This window comes from Apteryx rowi, unplaced genomic scaffold (genome assembly GCF_003343035.1).
Source record: "Apteryx rowi isolate R43461 unplaced genomic scaffold, aptRow1 scaffold_47, whole genome shotgun sequence".
In the NCBI taxonomy this organism is placed as follows: Eukaryota; Metazoa; Chordata; class Aves; order Apterygiformes; family Apterygidae; genus Apteryx; species Apteryx rowi.
The window spans coordinates 1,367,538-1,391,952 of NW_020450727.1; the positions used below are offsets into that span (position 1 = coordinate 1,367,538).

General features: G+C 65.0%; 2 protein-coding genes across 2 annotated transcripts in view; one reads left to right on the top strand and one right to left on the bottom strand.

The window, feature by feature from the left end:
- Nucleotides 1–1,400, bottom strand: part of INHA (inhibin subunit alpha) — a 2,531-nt gene extending 1,131 nt beyond the window's left edge. The window contains exon 1 of the mRNA XM_026077966.1: nucleotides 1,034–1,400. Within this exon, the coding sequence (XP_025933751.1) occupies nucleotides 1,034–1,400 (367 nt within the window). The remainder of the gene's footprint in view (nucleotides 1–1,033) is intronic.
- Nucleotides 1,401–4,393: 2,993 nt separating this feature from the next.
- Nucleotides 4,394–24,415, top strand: OBSL1 (obscurin like 1). Its single transcript, XM_026077943.1, has 26 exons — nucleotides 4,394–5,438; nucleotides 6,526–6,795; nucleotides 6,991–7,251; nucleotides 7,633–7,938; nucleotides 8,391–8,669; nucleotides 9,423–9,698; nucleotides 10,114–10,386; nucleotides 14,130–14,402; nucleotides 15,189–15,461; nucleotides 15,942–16,217; nucleotides 16,746–17,021; nucleotides 17,267–17,542; nucleotides 18,129–18,410; nucleotides 19,327–19,602; nucleotides 19,721–19,996; nucleotides 20,100–20,366; nucleotides 20,567–20,836; nucleotides 20,948–21,214; nucleotides 21,561–21,827; nucleotides 21,990–22,102; nucleotides 22,238–22,391; nucleotides 22,730–22,891; nucleotides 23,246–23,350; nucleotides 23,530–23,796; nucleotides 23,898–24,167; nucleotides 24,408–24,415. The coding sequence occupies exons 1-26, from the start codon at nucleotides 4,394–4,396 to the stop codon at nucleotides 24,413–24,415; spliced, it is 7,068 nt and encodes a 2,355-aa protein (XP_025933728.1).

The following is a 24,415-nucleotide window of genomic DNA, read 5'->3' on the forward strand; positions in this document are numbered from 1 at the left end:
CGCTGGGCCCTGCCGCGCCCCGAGCCGTGCGGGCGCCGCCGGCCCTTGCAGAGCGCTCGGCTGCCCGCGGCCTCGCGGCGGGGTTTGGCCCCTCCGCGGCTGGAGCTTCCCAGCCTCGCGGGCTGCGAGCGCGCTCGGGCAGACGGGGCGAAGCGCCCGTGGCTGGGAGCTGGGGGCTGGATGACAAGGGCGCGCGGGCAGGGTCGGCGCTGGGGGCAGCACGTCCTGCGCCTCGAGGGCGTTCAGGCGGTGGATCCCCGTCTCCCTGGGGGATGTGGGGGAGCGGGGCCCCGGCAGCTTTCGGAGCGGCTCAGTCTCACCCTGCGGGCTGCAGAGAAGGACTGAAGCCAGGCAGAGGCTTGCCTGAGGCTCCCACGGGGCGTGGGGCAGAGAGGGGGTCCCAGCGTGCCCAGTGTGGGTTGCTGCCCCATCGGGGAGGCTGTTCTGCCTCCTGCTCCCAGGCAAGCAGCAAAACCTGCCCCGGCCCGGGGGAGCAGCCAGGGCTGGGCAGTGAGCAGCTCCCTGGGGTTGGGGCAAGCTGAGCCCCGGCAGGAGGCCAGCCGTGTCCCTCTGCACCCTGGGCTGATCCGTCAGTGCTACCGTGTCCTCCCCTACTATCCTGTCCCCATCCCTTTCCATCCTGTCCCCATCCCCTAGTGTCCTGCCCTTGTCCCCTGGCATCCTGCCCTGCCTGCTCCTCATCCATCCCCATCTCTCTGCATGCTACCTGGCTCAGCCGGTCCCCAGCCTGTCCGGCTCTCGGCACCCTTGCCTGCCTCTTGTGCCCCTCACCTGCCCTCTGCCCCTCTCCCTGCCAGCATCCTGGGCTGATCTGCCTACCCTGCCTTCCTTCCCCTTCTGCCTCACGGCTCTCCATCACGTCTCAGCCATCCCCACATCCCAGCCTGGCTTTCCTGCTTCCTCTTCTCCTTCTGTCCCACACTAGCATCCCAGTCCTGCTGCATCCCCGGTGCCCTGACCCCCATTCCAGCTTAGCCTTTCTGCCCTCTCCATCCCCACAGGGGCTCCTCACCTGTGGAAGGGAAGAGGATCACCTGGGAGGTGTCCTCCAGCTCTTCGTGTGGGACTTCTGGGGTCTCCAGGACGTCTCTCCGATGCAGCCTCCTCCCTTCCTGCCGGGGCCCCTCCTGGGGTGCAGGGGGGCTCAGATGCTCCAGCACCCGTGCACGGACCTTGGCCAAGATGAGCTGCCGGTCAGCGCCAGCGCCGGTGCAGCCGGCCAGGGTGGCGGGGGGCAGCAGGGCAGGCAGCAGGTGCAGGAGGAGCAGCATGGCCTTGGGGCATGCGGCGGGCTGGCTGCTTGGGGGGCTCTGCCGTGGGCGCCTGCCTGCAAGCCCAGTCCGTCTGCCCGCTGCGTGCTGCCTGGGGCACAGTGGCATTGAGACGTATCTGACACTGACGCAAACGTCTGCTCGCCGTGAATATTATCTCTGGGCAGCGAAAGCGCTGAGACGTCTGGAATGCAAGGACTGCAAGGACAGTGTGGTCTGGGGGGGAAGGCGCCTGGGGAAGGGGGTGCGGGGCGATGCTGCTGGGGGCAGTGGGTACGTGGGGCTGGGGGAGGCCAGGCTGCAGGCAGGGTGCTGCCGTGAAGACGTTGCTGCGCCAGTGTGGATGGAGGGGCACCCTGGGGCGAGCGTGGCAGCTGCTGGTGTGGGGTGTCCCCACACTGGAGCGGAGTGGGGGAGCTGTGGGTTCAGGGCTTCTGGGGGGATGGGGAGGTGGTGGTGGCTGTGGCTGCTGGTGAGACCTGGGCAGGCACCTGATATGGTCCAGAGCCCTGCAAGGCCCTGGTGTGGGGAGGGACATTGGGGGTGGCAGGCTGGGCATCCTCATGCTGGAGATGTCTGGGACACCCCACAGTCACAGGGGAGCAGGGACGTGAGGAGGGAGCCCAGGAAAGGATGGACTGGGGTTGGGGGGAGCTGTGGCATCTCCAGGGCAGCCCTGTGGTGGGCAGGAGGAAGCTGGCAAGGTCCTGCAATGCAAAGCAGAAGGGATGGGAAGAGGGCCCCATGCAGCCTGGGACAGGCAGTGACCAGGGAAAGGCTGGGCCAGCCTAGGGTGGAGGTGTAGGAGGAAGAGGTGAGGCAGAGCTGAGCCAGCTGGAGACCCTGCAGTAGCACCAGGAGAAGGAGCCCATGGTGCCCTTTGGACTGCCTGGCTGCAGACTTGCTCCTGGGGGCTGGAGCTGCTGGATGGGAGGTGGCTGCGAGTGGACTCAGTGCACCCTGCCCTGCATCTTCCTGTGGCTGCCTGCAGGGAAGTGCCAGGAGTCCTGCATCCAGGAGTCCTGGATGTCTGCATGGTGGGGTGCAGCCTCTGTGCCACCCCACTCCTGCAGCAGTAGCCCAGTGTCCCATGCGGTGCATCCTGTGTGGCACATCCCATCCTGCTGCAGCCTGGCATCCCATGCGGCACATCCCACCCCACAGCAGCCTGGAGTCCCCATGCAGTGCATCCCATATGGCCTGTCCCATCCTGCTGTAGCCTGGCATCCCATGCAGTGCATCCCCTGTGGCACATCCCCTCCCATGCAGTATGTCCCATGCAGCATGTCCTGTGCGGCACGTCCCATCCCCGTCCGGCCTGGGTCCCACACAGCATGTTTCCTCCTGCTGCAGGCTGACCCCACACCGTGGCACCATTGAGTCTGCTGTATGCCGGAGCCCTGGAGGTCAAGCATTGCCTCTCGCTCCAGGCCGGCCGCTCTCCTGCTGGGGCGCTATACATAGGTCAGCCCTTCCCCGCCAAGGCACTGAATGGAGCAGGCTCAGTCTTATCAGCCCCATGTGTCATCAGAGGGTATTTTTGGGGACAGCAGCTGCAGGCATTTGTAACGTTTGGTCCCTGCATGTTGACGTCCAGGAGCGGAGCTGGGGGAGGCAGCAGGAGCAGGGTGCCAGTGCTGGGAGACGCAGGGAAGAGGCGAAGGAGTGAGGTGCGTGCATGGGGCGGGGGACGGCAGCATGGGGGCTGTGCGGGACAGGGTGATTGGGGGGACGAGGGGGCAGCTGGAGGGGAGGAGTGGAGTGGCCGAGCCATTGGGGCTGTGCCTGTCTGTGGAATGGCTGTTGGGGTAGCCCGTGGGTCTGGAGGAACATCTGGCTGGGGACGCATCTCTGAATGAATGTTCCTGCAGGGTTCGGGAGGAGAAGCTGGCCCTGGTCCCTCCTGCTTCTTGCGGACTGGCCCCCTCCCACCCACCCCTGCTTGCTCACTCAGGCAGTATCTTGGCTTCTCTCTCTCCCCATGTTCTGCTCTGCCCAAGCAAGGCAGAGACGCCTCTGCCCCCAGTGGTTGGGGCAGAGGCCAGGGTGTGTGCTTGCCCGGGGAGGCACCGACCACCCTGCCCCTCTCCGGCCTGTGACGATGGACACGGTTACCCGCAGGGCTGGGGATGGAGGCAGTGCCTTGGCCGCCCGGCAGCAGTATCAGTCCCTACGGCATTCCCTCTGCACCCCCGGGGCTCGAGTGACTGATTTCATTTGGAGTTATGACTTTGGATACCTAATGGCTGGGGTGGGGGATCCTGCCTTGGGGAGAGCGGGGACCTCCTCTCTGTGGGGAGCCCCTCTTTGCCCCGGGCAGGGCGCTCTGGAGGGAGCCCCCCAGGGCACAGGGAGCCCTGCTTCCCTGTCCCGCTGAGCCAGGGAGGAAGCGCCCGGATCCGGCTGGATGGCCCCCCCCTCCCCTCCCATGGCAGCCCCTTATCAGCACCTGTGCCTGAGCCAGCCCAGATGCTGCAGGAATGCGGCTCTGCCACCACCCGATACTGCAGGAATGCCCCGCGGGTGGGGACGGGCCGGGGCTGGGGTCCTTCCTGCCTCTTCCCGTCCCCGTCCCCAGCACCCCTCAGGCCCAGCAAGGAGCTGCCTTCACTCCCATGCCCCATCCAGCCAGGGGCCCTGTGCTCCCGGAGCTGGGAGTCCCATCTGCATGCACATGCAGCCTGGGCTATATGCACCTTGGCCCCTCGGGGTATGAAGGGTTGCCTTTTGCCACCTTTCCCATTGCTGTTGGGCGGAGAAATGGGTGATTTGGGCTGAGGCTGGAGCATATCCAGGGAAGCGCCGAGTCAGGAAAACTGCATGGTCGTGGGGTGCTTGCATCGTGGCTCAGGCCCCTGCAGCCCCCAGGGAGGGCTTCAGGCAGCCTGTATCCCTGCAGCCCAGTGGGGCCGGGTGCTCGGAGGGCGGGGAGGTGATGCAGTGCTCCTGCCCGGCTCGCTGGGTGCAGGGGTGCCTCCTGGAGGTGCCCACCCCAGTGCTGAAGCCTCGCCCCAGCCCCGGTCTGTCCGTGCATCGCTCCAGGTTGATGATCCCAGTTGCTGCCCCACTGAGCCGCCTGCTGTGACGCCAGAGAGGCCGGGATGGACGGGTTTGGGGGAGCGCCCAGGTTCCTGGCCTACCCGCGCACTTTCACCGTGCAAAACGGTGCTGACGCCGTCCTGACGTGCCAGATCGCGGGCGACCCCCGCCCCAGCATCCTCTGGGAGAAGGACAGGACCCCGATCGAGCCGTCGGGCCGCTTCCACGTGGAGGCCAAGGGCAACGTGTACAGCCTGCTGGTCTCCCGAGTGACCCCGGAGGACAGCGGGCTCTACGTCTGCAAGGCCAAGAACAACGTTGGCGAGACCTATGCCGCTGCCACGCTCAAAGTGGAGGCTGGGGAGCCCCAGGAGGAGGGAGGCCCTGAGAACAAGCCACCCGTCTTCCTGGTCAGGCCTTCGTCGATGCGGGTGTGCCGGGGGGAGGACGTGATGTTCACCTGCAGGGTGTCAGGGCAGCCCTGCCCAGCGCTGCACTGGGAGAAGGATGGGCACAAGCTCTCCGACCTCTTTGAGAGCAGCCACTTCTCAGTGGGGAAGGAGCCTGAGGACTGGCATTTCCTGAAGCTGTTCAGCGCTCGGCCCCCGGATGGGGGGGTCTACGTGTGCCGGGCACGGAGCGGTTCCCAGGAAGCCCTGGCCGCGGCCGTGCTCCTGGTTGAGCCCCTGGCGCCGGGACTGCCGGACGAGCAATCCCATGGGTCCCCTGGGAATGGTCTGGAGCAGCCGGGGGAGCGGCAGCAGCGCCACTGGCACACCGCGGTCCAGAGCTCCGTGCCCGAGGCCTGGGCGCTTCCCAAAGGCGAGGTGCCCGCTGGTGTGCCGGGCGCCAAGGCGTTTGCTGTGAGCGCGGGAAAGCATGCCAAGTTTCGCTGCTACGTGACCGGCAAGCCCAAGCCGGAGATCACCTGGAAGAAGGACGGGAAGCCCGTCACCCCGGGGCGCAGGCACCTCGTCTATGAGGACAGGGAGGGCTACTTCATCCTCAAGGTGCTGTACTGCAAGCCCCAGGACCAGGGGCTGTACATCTGCACCGCGTCCAACACGGCCGGCCAGACCCTCAGCGCTGTGCAGCTCCAGGTGAAGGGTAGGTAGCATGTCCCACGAGCCACTGGGAGTGCGGGGGGCTGCTGGATGCTGGCGGGGGCTTTTAGGGCCGCTGGTCTAGCAGGGGTGCATCTGCATCTGCGTGTGCATGTGCATGTCAGGGCGGACATGTGGCCTGGGCAAGCGCTGCTGGGCTCCCTTCCCAGGGGCTCGGGGCGGATCTGGGGGCGCAAAGGCGCCTGTGGGCTGGGGGCCTCTGGTGCCTGCTGCGGTGGGGCCAGCAGCAGCCGTGGGCTGCCCCCGGGGCTGGCAGCTCCTGCGTTTGTCCCCCCCATGCCCCTCTCTCGCTGTGAGCAGAGGGGTGGCGCTTCTGGAGGGCTGGGTGTGCCAGGCCGTGAGCAGGGAGGGGGCGCGATGTGCTGGTGACAAATTCCCCTGTAAGTGCAGAGTGGCCTTGGCTGGGAGCCTTGCAGGGCACAGCGCCAAGTGTCTGTGCTGGCGACAGCCCCGTCCCTCTGGCAAAGCCTGCACAGGGCTGCGCTGCCAGCCGGGGACACTGGGCCGGCCCCTCGCTGAGGGTGACACAGCACCTGGCACTGCCCCGCTCGCAGCCCGCCCGCGGGCCGCGCACCCACCCCACGTGCTGGGCTGCCTGTGCCCCCTTCGCCGAGACACCTGCATGCTGCCCTGCACGCTTCTGCGACCCCGAAAATGTGCTGCTGAGACGCTGCTGGCATCATCTGGCTTTGCTGACCTGTGCTGTGCTTCCCTCCGTTCTGGGGATATCGCTTCGCAGGGGCAGTGCCCATCACACGCAGCGGGGGCTTTTGCAGTGCTGTTTGGCAATTAAATATAATGAAGGGCCTGGCCGGGGACACAGTGCTGCCGGCCTGCCTGGGGCTTGCGGGGAGAGGAGCTGAGAGCAGGGGTCTGGGTGCTAGCCGTGCCACATGCCTCCCACCCAGGATTTGGTTTGGTGTTAATACCAGGGTTTGGTGTTATTTGCAAGCTGGCAGAGCCTTGCACAAAGGGCCAAGGGACAGCGAGAGCTGGCGCGAGGCAGAGTGGCGGTGGTGTGGGTGCCGGCCCCGTGCGCTCCTCAGCACCCATCTCTCTCTTGGCTCCAGAGCACCGCATGCGCTTCCAGGTGCAGCTGGCGGACGTGGAGGTGCAGGAGCGGGAGGACGCTGTGCTGGAGTGCCATGTGCCGCTGGAGAACATCCCCACTGCATGGTACCTGGAGGACAAGGAGCTCCAGCCCAGCCACAAGTACGTCATGGAGGAGCAAGGTGTGGTGCGGCGCTTGACCATCCGTGACGCCCGCACTGATGACGACGGCGTCTACCTCTGCCAGATGAAGGACAAGGGGCGCAGCATCGCTGAGGTCTCCGTCCGAGGTGGGGGGCAGGCCCAACTCCCTTAGCTCTACCTTCCCTCTTCCAGTCCAGGCAGCTCCCTGCTGCCCCCTGCATCTGCCCTCCCACTGTTTTGCCTGCATGCTTCCATGTGCCTGCTGTTACCCCTCCTAGACCTCTTCCACCTCTCTCCCACCCCTCGCTCCCTCCCCACCCCTCACCTGGCTCTTTTCTCAGGGATGATCGTAAAGAGGTTGCCACGAAAGCTGGACGTCATGGAGGGGGAGAACGCGGCTTTCTGTGTGGAGACGCGGGAGGCAGTGGAGGGCATCTGCTGGAGCCGGAATGGGCAGGAGCTGCAGGAGTCGTCCCGCACCGTGCTGAAGAGCTTCGGCAGGACTCACCTCCTGGTGCTGGTGCATGTCACCCGGGAGGAGGCGGGCGTCATCTCCTTTGCTGTTGGGGAGTCTCAGACGTCCTCCCAGCTCCGGGTCAAGTGTAAGCCCCTGAGGGGTCCTGTGTCCTCCGTCCTCCCCATTCACCAGGGGATGACACAGGGGAGAGCTGGGATGGGCACCCACCGCACTGGGGATGTGATGGCTGTGATTGTTTTTTGGGGACTGAGGCTTTTAGCAGGGCCCTGACTCCAGGGCCCCAGTCTCACTTGTGGTCCGCAACCTCCTGTGGCAGGAGGCTTGGCACCATGCCACACTGGTGCAAGGCTTCCACTGAGCTGATGCTCTCCAAGCGTGAACAACCTCTGTCATCAGAGAGAGGATCCCCAGTGGAAGAGGTTGCGCAGCCCCCTACTCACCCCTTTCCCTGCCTCGCTCCCCCACTTGGAGTCTCTGAGAAGGAAATGCCTACTGTGGGTTGCAGGTGTGAAGCGTGACCCTCCGAGCACCCCCGTGGCGGCCAGGATGAGCACAGAGCACAGCAACGCGGCGCTGCTGACATGGTGCCCCGCGCCCGACGTGCACCATTGCCCCCCCAGCAGCTACGTGCTGGAGCGGCAGGAAGTCAGCGCCAGCGAGTGGGTGCACTGCCTCACCACCGACCTGGCCAGCCTGGTCGAGGTGCTGGGTGACAGCGTGCCCTGCGAAGCGGACTACCGTTTCCGTATCTGTGCTGTCAACAAGTACGGCAGGAGCGGGCCCGTGGAGTTCCCCGGCTCCGTGCATCTCGGTGAGGGCTCCAACCCTGTCCGGGCCATGGGTCTTCCTTCGTGCCCCTCTGGGCCTCCCAGACTGGGCTGGGAAATGGCTTTCCTTAGGGACCTGTTGAGATGGGCTGGACCAGCCCCTGACCTGCCTTCAGGATCAGCCTGCTGGCTCCAGGTTCCCCAGCTGGTGGTCCTTGCCCATGTGAGCCAGCCTGCACAGAGCATTGCACTTAAATAACACATCCCAGATCACTTCCAAGCAACTCTTCTTCCCAGGAGAGAATGGGATGGCACTGTGGCCTGGTCCCAGGACCTGCAGGGCATTTTGCTACTGGCACAGTCCTAGGTGATGGGTCCCAGATGCTTCTGGAGGCTGGGTAGGGGCAGCAGGCAGCTGGAGGCAGCACGCTCCTGGGGTCTGCTGGCCGCTGGCACATGCCATTGCTGTCTGGGGCTGAGTCCTGCCCTGCTCCAGTCCCAGCAGCTCGCCTGGAGAGAGGCCTGCAGGACGTGCTGGTGCGGGACGGCGAGGATGCGCACTTCTCCCTGGAGCTCTCTGCCTCGGTGCGGGGCGCCTGGTTTCTGAACGGCACGAGGCTGGGTGATGAGGAGGGGACAGACGGCCGGTATTGCGTGCAGCACTGCAAAACGGAGCACTCCCTGCTGATCCGGGGAGCACGGCTGGCAGAGAGCGGGGCCCAGGTCACCTTTGTGTCCAGCGGCATTCGGGACTTGGCCACGCTGCAGGTGCGAGGTGAGCGGGGCTGGGGTCTGGCAAGGAAGAAAGCAGCAGGGGTGGAGGATGCCGCATGGATTGCAGTCACCCCTTCCAAAGTGTGGGATGCCTGGACTTTTTCCCATGTCCAGCACCCCCTCCTTAGAGCCCGCTCAGGAGCAGGAGGTGGATGAGCAGCTTCTGATGTACTGTTGCCTCCCAGCCCAAGGTCGGGGAGTGCTGGCTTTCTGCGAGACTGGCTTTGCTCCTTGGAGCTGGACCTGCAGAGCACAAAGCACATCTAAGCACTGAGGCTGTGGGCCGTGGAGGAGTTGTGCAGACCTTGGGCACTTAATTCCCTCCAGGGCTTGGAGCGAGGCTGTTCCTTATCTGCCCGGCCTGGCTGGGAGCCCTCTGCCCTCACGCCAAGGCACACCTCCATCGGGTTGTGCTGTCCTGGTACCACAGCAATGGCCCAGGAGCTCTTGTGCCTGTCAGCTCGGAGTCTTGGCCAGGGATGTAACATGCACCCCTGGCCTGCAGTGGGGATGGATTAACTCCAGGTGATGCTGGGCAAAGCAGCTGCGGGGTGGTGAGCAGCGCAGGGACAGTCCCTGGGCACCCTGGGGGTGTCCAGCAGCACCCACTGCCAACGGGTTAGGGTGGGGATATTGCACACTGTCCCCATGCCCGTGCTGAGGTCTGCCCAGCTGGGACCCAAGGAGCTCTCCCAGCTTCCCCGGGCAAGCGAGGGCCCAGACCCATTTCTTACCCATCCATGATGACTCTCAGCCCCGCAGGCCCACATCGCCCCGGTGCCGGAGGCCCAGCGCCTCCGGAAGCAGCCGGCGGGGCTGCCCGTGCTCCTGGAATGCGAGGTGTCCCCGCCGGGCGCCCCTGTCCGCTGGCTCAAGGACGGGGAGGCGGTGCCCCTGGACGACGTTATTGCTGTGCAGGCGGAGGGCTGTGTGCGGAGGCTGCTCGTCCGCTCAGCCGGTCCCTCGGACAGCGGCATATACACGTGTGATGCCGGGGACGAAGCCGTAAGCTTCGTGGTGACTGTGACTGGTGAGCTGGCGACTGTGTGCGGGAGCTTGGACCCCATCTTCTGTAGCCACGTGAGCGGGAGATGGGGGCTGGTAAAGCCCCCCCCAGCTCCTTCTTCCCACACCTTGCAGCAGGCCCAGGGCAGGCATGTGCCCAGGAGACCCCTCTTCCCTTCCTGCTACCATCATGCCTTCTCTGCCTCTTTTCTTACCTTTCTTCCTCCAGCATCCATGTGCAGAGATGCTTGGCCTCTGCCTCCATGCACCTCCCTGGCCCCCGAAACCAAATCCTGCAGCCCACAGCACTGCTCTCAGAAACGACAGCAGTGCTCCTGCCCCTCTTCTTAACTCATGCTGGTCCTGGTGGCAGGGGTCGAACGCTGCCATTGCCCTGCACGGTGAGATCCCTGTGCTGAGCCCTGTGTGTCCCCCCCCAGAGCCGCCGGTGCGGATCGTCAGCTCCAACGAGGACGCCCCCCACGCCTACGCGGCCCAGGAGCGCGTGGTGCTGTGGTGCGAGCTGTCCCGTGCGGACGCCCCAGTGTGCTGGTACAAGGACGGGCTGGAGGTGGAGGCGGGCGAGAGCCTGGTGCTGGAGCGCGAGGGGCCGCAGTGCCGGCTGGTGCTGCCCTGCGCCCAGCCGCAGGACGCGGGGGAGTTCGTCTGCGATGCCGGCGGAGACTCCGTCTTCTACAACGTCATGGTGGCAGGTTAGTGGGTTGTAGGTCAGCGATGTGCTCACAGGGCTACGTCTCCATGGACTCTCTGTGGCGCTCAGTGCGGGGTGCCTCCTCGTGGGCTGCAGTCTGCGAGGGCAGGGTAAGTCCCTGCCTGTGCAGCGGAAGACTTTATGAGCTGCTCAGTGGACGTGCAAGGATACACAGTGGCTGTGGGAAGTGCTGACCACAGGGAGCATGTCTGTCTGTCTGTCTGCTGTTGCCGCTGTGGTGTCCAGCTGCTCTCTGCCACCCTGCAGCCCCTGGGACTATCGCCCATCTGCTGCATTTCTGCCCATTCCCAGCCTTTCTCCCTGCTGTCGCAGTGCTCTCCTGTTCACTCCTTGTCTTTCTGTGTTACTGTGACTTATCTCCTTTGCCCCTTTGGTCCTCCAGACAACGTTATTTACGCTCATTACCTGGTAACTCGCACCCTGCCTCTGCTGTGACCCAGTTCGGGGCCACTGTCTTTTGCTTCTTACCTCTCCCTGGAGATTAGCTATGGGCAGCAGGATCCCTGTTTAGGGACTGGATTGAGGTTTCAGGGCTTGGCAAACTGTTTCTGCAGGGTGGGAAGGATGGGGACATGATGGCTGGCTCCTCTTGGAGAGTGCCGGGAGGGACCCCACACAGCGCAGGGCAGTGGCTGCCCTCCTGACGTCCTGCGTCGCAGATGGGGCAGGCCCGCTGAGCCTGGCCTGGCCAGTGCCAAAGGGAAAAGTGTCAGTGTCTCATGCTTCACATCAGAGATGTCCTTTCCTGAATCAGTGATTCAGATGGGTAGGGGTCTGTGCAGCAGCAGGGCTTTGCTGGGTAAGTCTTACCAGTAAAGAGGGCAGCTCACTCCTTGGGCATCGGTCTGTCATGCCCAGGCACTGATGGTGGGTCCTGAGCACCCCCATGCTGGGCGGCGTTTGCTGGACCTCTCCCATGGCCAGTAAACAAGACCTCTGCGTTCCTAAAAATAGCGGGTGTTAGCATCCGACACTGAGCGCCCGGCACCTGGTGTGGGGTGACTCACTATTGGACATCACTCTGATGGACAGTGTTAATTGCTGACCTAAAAATTAGTGGTTGCCTGGATACCAATGATTTGGTTGTGTTTACTTTGTGCAAACTGCAGACAGCATCAGGCAGTGACTTTCCCCCATTGTAGAGCAGTTGTTAACATTGCTGGGTAGCAGCACGAAGAGAAAACGATAATGAAAACCGAAAATGACCAAAAGACTTCCTGTCGCTGGCCCCAAAACCCACAATTCCACAAACACAGGGATGCTACCCGTGACAGATATACAGCGTGGTTAAAAGGTGATGTGACCGCAGTGATAAAACCTCTCCGCAATGCTCACACGTGGATCAGTGCAGAAGTGCGATCGCAGAGGACGTAAGTGTGAAAGTGTGATGAGTGACACAAGATGCTAGAAGAATCAGTGAAATAGTAATTGCCAAGAAGATTAAGAAAGAAGGGCTTTTAACATGATAGAGTCAAAATCACCAGAGGGAAGGATGGACTGTAACCCCCCCCCCCGGGGTGATCAGCAATGATCGTAATGCTTTGGATAGAGACAGGAGGCATCGTCTGTCCTGCGGTGGTGCACAGGCGTGGAAAGTTCAGCATCTGTAACATAAGAGGGTGGAAACACCATCTGCTGAAGTTCAATATTTCAGCTCAGCAGCTTTGCATAACTTAGGCTGAAGAGTTGTAAAGAGCCTGACTCAGTTAGCTCAGGACTCGGTCACCAGGGAAGGGCTAACAGTATAATCAGCACCAGGCAGCATGGTGTGAGCGGCGGGTGACAGAAGGCTTAAATGAGGACTTCTCTGACACAATTTCAGGTTTGGCAGATAAAAGCAGTGCTGTTGATATGGCATGCTTGGATTTCTCCAAGGCATCCGAGTTATCCCTGTCACAGGCTGGTGCAATGCACAAGTCCAGCTGCCTAAAGCCTGGCCATCCCCAAATGCCTTTGGGTTTTCCGGCAGCTGCTGAGCATTTTGGCTCCATTGAAGCCATCGGCGGGGCTGGAGCCAGAGCAGCGTGGCTCACCACAGCCTGTCGTGCTGCACCCTCTCAGCTTTTGCCCGAGGCTTCCCCCATGCAGCGCTCTCCTGGCACCCTGCAGGAGGTGGATTTGCCCCAAAACTGCACTGTCCCTCTGCCCATTGCATCAGACACTTTTATGTGCAGGGGCACATTTCTGCCTCCGTGTACCTGTGCTGGATCTCCCAGCCTGTCTTGCTCAGGCAGGCTGAGCCATGGGCTTTTTTTCTGAGCTTCCCAGGGGTTTAAAAGCACCCAGTTGTCTGAAGCCTGCTCATGGGGCAAGGGGAAATGGGGGACAGAGACCTAATGCTGAGAGCCGGTAGCAAGGGCCTGTCTTCATCTTGCAGTGTTGGATTCAGGGCACCAAGCAGGTCTTGGGCATCAGGGTTAATGTCTCCAGCTGTACCTCACTGATTTGATTGCTTTTAGTAGGCCCACTTAAGGGACTTTGCAGCATTTGATCAATAAATTGGACAGATACATGCTCAACCTGATTCAGGCTAAACACTACAAACTGGCTAGGTGCCCACTCTTAAATGCTGTTGGTTTGTAGTGCACTGTTCAGTGTTTGCATTGAGCACTGGAAGGAAACTTAAATCATGCAGGAAGTTTGCGAACTGGATGCCCAGCACGGGGCAGTGGTAGGCCATGAGAAGAACAGGTGGATGTGCCAGGTGCTCAGTCAGGCTCAACTCTCACTGGCTCAACTCTCACTGGCTCAACTGCTTCCATAGGTCTGGTCTTGACTGTGTCCCATGCCTGCACGGACCCACGGGCTGGGCTGAGCACCCAGCGCACAGTCCCTCTACAGCCTGTTGGGGGAGAAGCCACCAGTCGCTGGTGCATGGCCAGGCAGATAGTGTTGGCTACTGAAGACAGGGACCACATCCTGACCCCCTGAGCCTTCTCCCAAGGGAGAGGAGGGCTGGATATCTAATGCTTATATGGGAGCCCCTCCTGGACTTTATGAATTTAATGCATGTTAGCAGAGAGTTGTGAGCACTGGCAAACATTTTGTGGACAGGCTGGGATTACATGTGTTGGTTGTGGCATTTAACCTGCACTCAAATCTAGCGTGGTGTTCTGGGTCACAGTGAGCAGGAGAGATGGGGAAGCCGGCTGCAAATGAGTTGTGTGCCTGCACTGCAGAGTGAGCAAATGCAAAGCTCCGAATTGAGACAACAGCATGGGGCATGATGCAGGCCGGGACCCAACAGTCTTCCAAACGGAGGCTGGGGAGACAGTCGAAGGAGTGTGAGCTTCCCCTAGAAGGGAAGCCACAAGGGCCATGCACAGGCTCCTGGGCGTGCTGGCACTCTGCACACCTGTGAATGGTCCTGTGGCTTTTTGCTTTCCTACTTGCTTCATCGCCCTCTGCCTCCCTCAGGGCACCCACACGGGGAGTGAGGGCTTGCTGAGGTTTGACACAATGTGGTGATTTATGGTGAGACTCAAAGCAAGATGCTTCCCCATGCTGGCACCCAGACAGGGTGTGAGGCAAGGGAGCTCCCTGGCACAGATGGGTCAGGGCAGCCCAACAGCTGGTGTTTCACAAGACCTAGATTAGGTGGTGTTTTTTTAGGCTTAAAAATCAATGAATCTGTGAAGCCACTGTGCCATGCTGGGGTCTGACCACTACAGGCACCAGTTATGGATTTTGCATTGCAGCTCAGCCCACCTCTCTCCCTCCCAGAGCCGCCGGTGCGGATCGTCAGCTCCAACGAGGACGCCCCCCACGCCTACGCGGCCCAGGAGCGCGTGGTGCTGTGGTGCGAGCTGTCCCGTGCGGACGCCCCAGTGTGCTGGTACAAGGACGGGCTGGAGGTGGAGGCGGGCGAGAGCCTGGTGCTGGAGCGCGAGGGGCCGCAGTGCCGGCTGGTGCTGCCCTGCGCCCAGCCGCAGGACGCGGGGGAGTTCGTCTGCGATGCTGGGGGCGACTCCGTCTTCTACAACGTCACGGTGGCAGGTCGGTGCTGCCCTGCAACAGCATCCCTCTCCCCCTGTGCCCCTGCCCTCACCTTCCCCCTTGCCTCCCCGGCCGCAGCTCCTGCAGAGCGTCCCTGCCTCCCTGCTGTCCCTCTCCTCCCCTGCTCCCTGGGCCACATCCTGAAGCACTGGCAGCACGGTCTGCCCCGCCACCTCCTCCCAGGCGGCCCCGCGCTGCCCCGCTGCACCCTGCTCCGCCTGAGGGCTGGGCGCAGTCCTGTGTGGCCATGCCGCCTGCCCGGGGCTCCCTCTGGTGCTCCCTCGCCCATCTCCTGCATGGGTGAGCGCTGCAGGGCTGAGACGGCGCTGGCCCGGTGCCCGTGCATGGCGCACAGCAGGGCAGGCAGGTCGGTGGCCAAGTGACAAGGGATCTCGGTCCTCTCAGCCCTGCAGGCCCACATCACCCCGGTGCCCGAGGCTCAGCGCTGCCGGATGCTGCTGGCGGGGCAGCCGCTGCTCCTGGAGTGTGAGGTGTCCCCGCCGGGCGCCCCTGTCCACTGGCTCAAGGACGGGGAGGCGGTGGTCCCGGCCAAGGCCCTCGCCATCCAGTCGGAAGAATGCACGCGGAGGCTGCTCATCAGCTCGGCGGGGCCATCAGAAGCAGGGACGTACACCTGCGAGGCCGGAGATGCTGCTGTGAGCTTCGTGGTGACCGTGAGCGGTGAGTCGTGCCTGGGTGCATGTCCTCACGGACTGTGCTGAGAGACAGCTTCAGGGTCACCCACCTCCCTGGCGTCACAGCAGAGCCCTGCGTGTCCCCCCCCAGAGCCGCCGGTGCGGATCGTCAGCTCCAACGAGGACGCCCCCCACGCCTACGCGGCCCAGGAGCGCGTGGTGCTGTGGTGCGAGCTGTCCCGTGCGGACGCCCCAGTGTGCTGGTACAAGGACGGGCTGGAGGTGGAGGCGGGCGAGAGCCTGGTGCTGGAGCGCGAGGGGCCGCAGTGCCGGCTGGTGCTGCCCTGCGCCCAGCCGCAGGAYGCGGGGGAGTTCGTCTGCGATGCCGGAGACGCTTCTGCCTCCTACAGTGTCACGGTGGCAGGTTGGTGACGTGGCCGGGAGGTCCTGCTGGGAAGGTCAGCGCTGCCCCTGCTCTGCTCCATGTGGTCCCCAGCGCTGCCTCCCTGCTCTCACTGTCACAGGGGAGCATTTGTGGCTATGTTGCAAGCCAGTGTCCAGGGGGTGTGCGAGTGCACCCACCTCCTGCCCTGCTGGGCTCCGACACTGCCCTCGAGCAGTTCTCTGCCCCTTCTGGGTGAGTAGGTGGCTCAGTGCCACTGGAGCCGCCAGCTGGGTCCCTGCTCCAGGATCTATCACATTACCCTGCCTAATGGGACGAGCGTTTCTCACGGTGCACCCTGGGGCACCCCTCTGTGGTCCGGCTTCATGGTGGGTTTTTGCAAAGCTACAGCACTCCTGGTCCTGCAGCGGTGCAGGACAGGTGACAGGAATGTTGGGGGCAGCAGAGCCCAAGGGCAGGGCGGAGAGCAGGTCTCACTCCCATCCTCTGCGTCCCCGTCAGAGCCGCGGGTGAGGATCCTGCACCCGCTGCAGCGCTCGCTGGCACTGCCAGTGCTGGCCCTGGCACGTGTAGAGCTGCAGTGCGAGCTGTCTGTGCCGGATGCTCCTGTGCGCTGGTTCAAGGATGGGCTGGAGGTGGACGAGAGCAACAACCTGCTGCTGCTGACAGAGGGGGCCCAGCGCCGCCTCGTCATCCTGAAGGCCAGCGTGGAGGATGCGGGCGAGTACATCTGCGAGAGCAGGGATGAGGCCGTCTCCTTCGACGTCCAGGTGTCAGGTAAGCTGGGATCCAGGCCCCACTGATGGGGGTCCCAGCCTCAAGGGCTTTCCCAGCCTGGATGGAGGGACTCACTCTGGCTGCTCCCTGGCTGGGGGTGGAGCTGCTGCTCGCTCTTTTCTACGTCCCTTTTGGCAACAGGAAAATGCAGAGACTAAGCGCTGTGCCTCTTGCATCCCTGTCCAAACAGCAGGCACCTGCCTGCAGTGTGCAGCGAAGGATCCTGCGCTCAGGTGGGATGTGGTCCCTGCTGGCTCCCACAGCCTTTGCGCTGTGCATGCCCCATACAGGACTTTCCACAGCCTCTCTGTTCCCTCTGTCCCCCCATGGTAACACATCTCGTGGGCACCCCGACAGAAGCTCATGGCCTGCTGCCTGAGTGGTCTCCTGGGTGCCTACCTCCTGGTTGCATGGCTCTGTGCCACCCACTTCAGTACTTGCCCAGGGCTGACAGCAGAGGCGTCTCCCAGGCTGCGTTGTCCCTGTGCTTCTTTGCACAGGGGCCACGCTCCCACACTCTCCTTGCAGAGCTGCCGGTGAAGATCCTGCAGCCACAGAGACCTCCCCCTGTCGTGAAGGCCTCCCCGGGGGAGACGGTGATGCTGGCCTGCGAGTTGTCCCGTGCGGATGCGCCCGTGTGCTGGGCCAAGGACGGCGTCAGGCTGGAGGCAGGGGGCAGCCTGGTGCTGGAGGAGGAGGGCGCCCACCGGCGCCTGCTCATCCCCGCCGCCCGAGTGGAGCACTCTGGAAAATACGTCTGCGACACCATCGAGGATGCAGTGACCTTCACCATCCAAGTGTCGGGTGAGCGAGGGGCTGGGGAAGAGCCTAGGGGGTGGGTGCCTGGGGTGCAGACCCAGAGACCTTGGAGAAGGGGACACTGGGCTGGGAGCTGCAGGGTCCTGTTAGCTTCTTTGCCATGGACAGTGCTGGGAGGCAGCCCTGTGGACCGGTCTCCATGGGATGGCTCTTCCCCGGAGCCAAACCTTGCACAAGGGACTCCCAAGCACGCAGTTAACGGCAGCTCTGCTGCCGTCTGGTGCTGCCAGACCCGCTAGTCAGGATACTGGAGAGGGACACTCTGCCGACCCGCCGGCACTGCCGGGCCCTGGAGGACCTGGTGCTGGAGGTGCACCTCTCACACGCCCACGGGGAGGTGAAGTGGTACAAGGACGGGGAGAAGCTGCAGGACACAGGGCGCGTGTGGCTGGAGGAGGACGGGGCGCGCCGCTCGCTCGTTGTCCTGGGTGCAACGCGCAGGGATGCGGGGGAGTACCTCTGCGACACCCGCGATGACAGCATCATCTTCTGTGTCACCGTGGAAGGTGAGCGGCACTCTCCTCGCTGCCTGCCTGGAGCCGAAGAGGCTCCGGAGGTCCCCAGCTGATGCATGGGACGCGCAGGGCTGGACTGGGTTTCAGTAAATGCAGAGTGGTGCATGCAGGGGTGGGACGGGGAGCTCTGTGACCCTCTCTGAGCTGACTGCACCTGCCTGGCAGCTCTGTGGAAATCCGTGCACTGCCCAGCTGCAGCTGGAAAAGATCCAGAAAGGATCCAGCCATTGCAGCGGGACCACCCGTGGGTGCACAGGGTACCTGGCAGAGGAAAGGGACTGGGATGGGCAGCAACAGGAAAAGATGTGGTATTTTCTATCCCGCTAGCCCTGCAATATTATCCTGCAGCCAGAGCTGGCCCTGGCAGGTCAGGGGTGAAGCCAAGAGTTGTCTTGCTCTGCGAGGCAGGGTTTGTCCCTGTTTTGCCCCCAAAACAGGGGCTGGCTTGCGGGGCACCCCCAGCCCAAGGGCTCCCCTCCCTGCACCCCTGGGCCAGGTAGCTTGTGCCCGGTGCTGCCGGACTGTACCCAGCGCGGTGGCATGGGCTGCTGCTCCTGCAATGACAGCCCTCTTTGGCCCCCAGAGCCGCCGGTGACCATCGTGGGGAACACGGGCGCCGTGGAGCATCGCTGCCTGGTAGCTGGGGAAGACCTGGTGCTGGCCTGCAAGCTGTCCCGGCCCGATGCCACTGTGCGCTGGCTCCGGGATGGCCAGGAGGTGCAGCCCAGCGAGCGGGTCCGGGTTGAGGCCCGGGGGTTGCTCCGGAAGCTCACCGTCCTCGGGGTGCAGCCTGGTGACGCAGGGTCCTACACCTGCGATGCTGCCAGCGACCGCATGGTGACGACCGTGGAGGTGGCGGGTGAGAGGGCAGGAGCTCGGCACCCAGGGAGCGGGTGGCGCTGGGGCTGCCCTCGGGGCTGCCCTCCCCTTGCTGGGGCTGGGGCTTTCTGTGGGGACCCCTGGCACGGTGGGACCATGCCAGAGCCCCAGATGCCCCGGCGGCTCCGTCCAGCCCGCCACGTGCGCACGGTCTCCTCTCTTGTGACTTAGCCTGATCTTGCTGTAGCTGAGCAGCTGCTGCGTCCCAGCGCAGGCACGGGGAGGGGACGCCGCTGCGGTGCCGCTGGCGGCGGGAGGGACGCGAGCCCAGGGCTGCCCCGAGACGCAGCCCCGTCCCGCAGGAGCTGTCGGCAAGGAAGGGGCCTGTCAGGCTCGTGGCGAGACACATACCTCCTGCCTCCCCCAGGCTAAATTTATCCTTGGCTGGCTCCCAGGCGCCTCTCCTCCTGCTTCGGCTGCCAAGGGCCGAGCTCGGCCCAGCCCTTTATCAGAGGGGGATAAAGGGCTGTGCGGGACGGGAGCGCGCCTGGCGCGGGCAGGTGTCCCAGCTCCCCAGCGAGGCCAAAAGCGGTGGTCCCACACCCCGCAGCTGAGCTCCTTGTGCCGGGAGGGATGGAGGAGGGACGGGCTCAGCCAGCATCCCTGCCGGGGCCCCTTCCCCATGGGCACCCTGAGCTGCTGGGCCCAGCCAGCCTGCGCTCCTGTCCCATGGCGACCCAGAGCCAGCCCCACAGCTGGTCCCACTGTCACCCATGCAACCTAGAGGCACCTGCAGCCGTTGCCCCTGCCCCACAGCCAGCCCCGTGGCGGCTCGCGGACGGCGTCGCTGCCCCCTGCTTGCAGCAGTCCCCGCCGCCAGCCCGGCTGCCCCGTCCCTGCGGTGCCCGGTGCTGCGGGGACGCTGCTGAGTCCTGCCCGTGTCCCCCGCGCCCCAGCCCAGCCCGTGCGCGTTGTGAACAAGGAGGAGGCCCAGAGCCCTGTGGAGGTGCTGGAGGGGGACAGCGTGACGCTGGTGGCCCGGCTGTCCCCGGAGACGGCGGCGGTGCAGTGGCTCAAGGACGGGCGGGTGCTGCGCTCGGGCGGGCGGCTGCTGGTGTGCAGCGAGGGCCCCGCGCGCAGCCTCACCATCAAGCAGACGGAGCTGGGCGACAGCGGGGTCTTCCTCTGCGACGCCGGCGACGACGAGGTGCATTTCACACTGCATGTGAAAGGTGAGCCCGGCGGGGACGTCCCATGCTGGGGGGCAGGACCTGCCGGGATGCTTCGTGCCCCTCGCCCGCGCGCCCATGCCTCCCCGGCACGGCTGACCCCGGCTCTGCCCTGCCCCAGAGGCGCCCGTGCTGTTCATGAACAAGCAGCAGCAGCCGGAGAAGCTGCTGGTGCTGGAGGGTGGCAGCGCCGTGCTCTCCGCCATCGTGTCCAAAGAGCCAGCGCCCGTCACGTGGCTGGGGCCGCGGCAGCCCGTGGCGGCCGGCGAGCGCTGCGAGCTGCGGCGCGAGGGCCGCGTGCACAGCCTCGTGCTGAGCAACGTGAGCAAGGAGGACGCCGGCGTCTACACCTGCCTCTCCCGCCACGACCAGATGCAGTTTGACGTGAGCGTTAAAGGTGAGTGCTGGGGGGGGGCCAGGCTGCAGGAGGGACGCAGCGCCCGGGACGCCCCCGGCACGTGGCAGTGCGTGCCGACACATGGGCCTTGGCCGTGTCGCAGAGCTGCTGGTGAAGTTCCTGCGGGGCCTGGCGGATATGCACGTGCACGAGGGCGAGACGGTGGTGCTGTGGTGCGAGCTGTGCAAGGCCAAGGGCGACGTGGTGTGGCTGAAGGACGGGCGCGAGCTGGCCCCCAGCGCCCGGTGGGAGATCAAGGTGGAGGGGCGAGAGCGCTCGCTGGTGCTGAGCAACGTGGGGCCCGAAGACGCCGGCGAATACTCCTGCGAGTCCAACGATGACCGGACGCTGGCAACGCTGACGGTGCAGGGTGAGCCCCAGACGAGGGGCCCTGTGCCAGGGACCTGCCTGCTCCAGGGCCAGCCCTGTCCCGTGGGGCGGAGAGGGGATGGGATGGTGGGGAGGGTGCCCGGTGCCCAGCGATGGCAGGGCTTGCAGCAATGCTCAGTGACCCCGCAGCACAGGGCATTGCCGGTGCCGGGTCCATGCACCCTCATGCCCCCGCTGCAGTCCCCAGGGTGGTGGAGATCATCATGGAGCTGCACAGCCTGACGGTGCTGGAGGGGGAGGACGCCACCTTCAAGTGCGTGGTGTCCCCTGAGGACGTGGCCCTGACGTGGCAGCTCAACGGCCAGGCTGTGGCCCCCTGCGAGCGGCTGGTGGTGGCGAGAATGGGGCTGTGTCACAGCCTCACCATCCGGCAGTGCCAGCTGGCCGACGTGGCCACCGTGACGGCCAACGCCGAGGGGCTGGTGAGCGCTGCCCGGCTGAGCGTGCAAGGTGAGTGGGGAAGGAGCCGGCTGGGCCAGCGGGGCCCAGCGCGTGGTGGCCCGTCGCAGTGGCCCAGAGTCGGCTGGGGCCAGCCGGTGACGCTGCGCACGGGCCTCGCAGAGGCGCAGGTGCTGTTCGTGCGGCGGCTGCAGGACGTGGCCGCGGAGGAGCAGCAGGACGTGTGCCTGGAGGTGGAGGTGAGCCACGAGGCCGCCGAGGTGCAGTGGATGAAGCAGGGTGTCATCCTCCAGCCAGGCGGCAAGTATGAGCTGCAGGAGTCGGGGCGCCGGCGCACCCTCACCATCCGCAGCCTCAGCCCCTCCGACCGCGGCACCTACCGCTGCGAGAGCCTGCACGACCGCACGCAGGCCAAGCTGTGCGTCGAGCGTGAGTATCTGCGCGGTACTGGCTCGGCACTGGCACCACGGCTGCGCTGGGGCCGTCCACGAGGGCTGGGGGGGACGGGGGCTGCAAGGCACGAGTCTGCCGAAAGAGAGGCACTGCGCAGAGAGGGGAGATGGGGCAGAGCTGGGCATCTGGCTGGTGGGGGTGATGGAAGAGGGAGGTGTGCATGGGGCCAAGGGTGGGCAGCGGGAGGGCAGCGGTGGGAGCAGGAGCCTGGCGTAGAGAGACGAATCTGGGGCATCCCTCCAGCAGCAAAACTGGGGACCTGGGGGCCTCTGTGGTAGGGGAGCAGGCCCCAGTGGTGGACACAGGTCCCCATCCCTTGCAGCGCGGAAGGTGTCAATCCGGACCCGGCTAGCAGACGTGGAGACCTTTGAGAAGGAGACAGCCACCTTCCACCTGGAGCTGTCTCACGCTGGCGTGCCTGGCGTCTGGACGCGGGATGGCATCCGGGTGAAGCCCAGCGGCACGTGCCAGATCAGCGCCGCGGGCTGCGCGCACAGCCTCACGCTGCAGCGGCTCACGCTGGAGGACTCGGGCACTGTCGCCTTCACTGCTGACACCCTGCGTTGCAGCGCCCGCCTGCTCGTGCGGGGTACAGAGGGGCTCGGGGGGGGGGGTGCAGCCCCAGCAGCGCCCTGAGAAGCGCAGCCCTTGCCCCACGTTGAGACACCCTTGGCACAGCTCGCTGCCCCCACAGCCCCGAGCCAGGGTCTTTCGCTGCCGAACCTTTCCGCCCTGTGTCCTCTCCCCTCAGAGCCGCCCGTCACTATGGTGAAGGTCCTGCGGGACCTGGGGGTCCCGGAGATGGGGGCTGCCAGCTTCGAGTGTGAGCTGTCTCGCCCCACCGCGGAGGTGAAGTGGTACAAGGTGAGGGCTCGCCCCTGCCCCCTCCAGGCTCGGCAGCGCCTGGCCCAGCCCATGGGGGGCTGCCGGGAGACGTGTGGGGCGCAGCAGTGGGGGTGCTGCCCCCAGCACCCCCTGACCATGTGCTCTCCGGGGCAGGACGGGACGGAGCTGCGACCAGGGCCCCACTGCCGTATCTACTCGGTGGGCCGGCGCCGTCTCCTGCAGCTCAGCCACTGCGAGCTGGCCGACGCCGGCGTCTACACCTGCGACGCGGGCGACTGCCAGGCCTCCGCCACCCTGCATGTCCATGGTATGGTGGGGCAGACAGCGCTCGGGGGTGCCAGGGTGGGTGCAAAGGGACCCCATGGGGGTCCCAGCAGCCTCTGGCTGGTACAGCTGTGTCTTTCCAGATGTGCTTGCCTCTGCCAGTGCCCCCCCTTCCCCTTCACTGCTCCCTGGGACCCACAGGCCGGGACTCTCCTCTCCTGCCTGCTCCCAGGTTGCACAGCCTCTTGCTGACCCTCCTTTCCCCGTCACCCCGAGCTGGTCATCCCGTCATCTCCGTGCATGGGAGCCACGGGCTGGGCCCCCGACCGCACCCCGGGCCCCGCACGGCGCAGCACCCACCCCCCTGCCCCTGTCCTGCAGAGCGCCAGGTCCGCATCGTGCAGGAGCTGCAGGATGCCTGCGTGCAGGAGAATGAGAACGCCGTCTTCACGTGTGAGGCATCGCACGGGGACGTGAAGGGCGAGTGGTTCCGGGACGGCGAGAAAATCAAGGTCACCAGCACGGTGAAAATACGGCAAGAAGGTGAGTGTGCTGCTGGCATGCGAGTGCGAGGTCCGCGGTGGTCCAGGGTGCAGCACTGCTCCCGGGGCAGCAAGCTGTCCTGCATCCCCCCACGGCTGCAGCTGCCCTTGGTCCCTGCTTGCCTGGCTCGAGCAATGGGCACGAGCAATGGGCAGAGGCTGGTGCTGCCCTGATCCGGCTCTGCTAACTCATGCGGTTTCGAGGCTGGGAAGGGGTGAATTCAAGCAAAGCCAAGGCAGAGAGAGGAGTTTGTTTGGCAATGGCTGTAGGGCTGGGTGGGCAAAGCAGGGCCCCCTGCCCCCCCCTTGTGTGTGCCCCTTCTCCGTCCCCCTCACCCCGCATCTCCCTCGGCAGGGACCAAGCATTTCCTGCTCATCTGCGGCGTGCGCCCTGAGGACGCAGGTCTCATCCGCTTTGTGGCCAAGACGGCCGTCTCAGAGGCAAACCTGCGGGTGGAAGGTAACCGGCTGGGGGCACACTGGGGTCCGTGGCTGGGCGCTGAGCACTGGGGCGTGGGGGGCGATGATGGGGTCTGCTCACGGGATCCCTGGCGCTGCTGGGAGCTGGGTCTCCAGCAGAGTGGTGTGGGTGAAGTGTGCCCTCCTGGTGATGCTCACGGTCCCCTGCCCACACACCAGCGCTGCCCATCCGGATCGTGAAGCCACTGCGGGACAAGACGGTGCTGGCGCGGCACAAGGCCACGCTGGAGTGCACGGTGTCGCATGCCCGGGGCCGCGTGCGCTGGTTCCGTGGGAACACCGAGATCTTCGCTGGCGACAAGTACGAGATCTGCAACCTGGACTGCTACCGCACCCTGATCATCCACCACGTGGGCCCTGAGGACGAGGACTCGTACACCTGCGACGCCTTCGACGACCGCTCCACCGCACGCCTCCTCGTGGAGGGTGAGCCGTGGGGAGCGGAGCCGGTGCGGGGGCCACGGACGGCAGCCACTGGACGGGGTCACGGGCTGGCCGGGCCCTGACCATGCTGCCGTGCCTTGCAGCGGAGGGGATCCAGGTGCTGCGGGGGCTGCAGAGCGTGGAGGTGGTCGCCCCGGCCGAGGCCCGGTTCGAGTGCGAGGTGTCGGGTGCGCTGCCCTGGGCTCCCCAGTGGAGCCTCAACGGGGAGGTGCTGCGGGCCAGCGCGCACGTGAGGATGGAGAGCCAGGGCAGGGTGCACCGGCTGATGCTGTGCCCGACGGCCGCCGGCATGAGTGGCGTGGTGAAGGTCAGCCTCGGCCAGGCCCGCTCCAAGGCCCAGCTCACCGTGCGAGGTGCGTGCGCGGACGTCCCCGGCAGCCCGGCCATGGTCCTGTGCCCACCCTTTGGGCCCCTTCCCCACCCCTGGGGTCCCACCACTGTTTGCAAGGGCCTGCTCCCTGGGGTGAGGGCAGCCAGCTGGGGATGGGGGTGTCGGGTCTGTCCCACTTTGGACGGGACACCCCTTTGGGGTGCCCTGCCAGCCGCGGGGCTGCGCTGGTCTCCCTGCTCCCTGACACCCTTTCTGCCTGCAGGGAGCTAG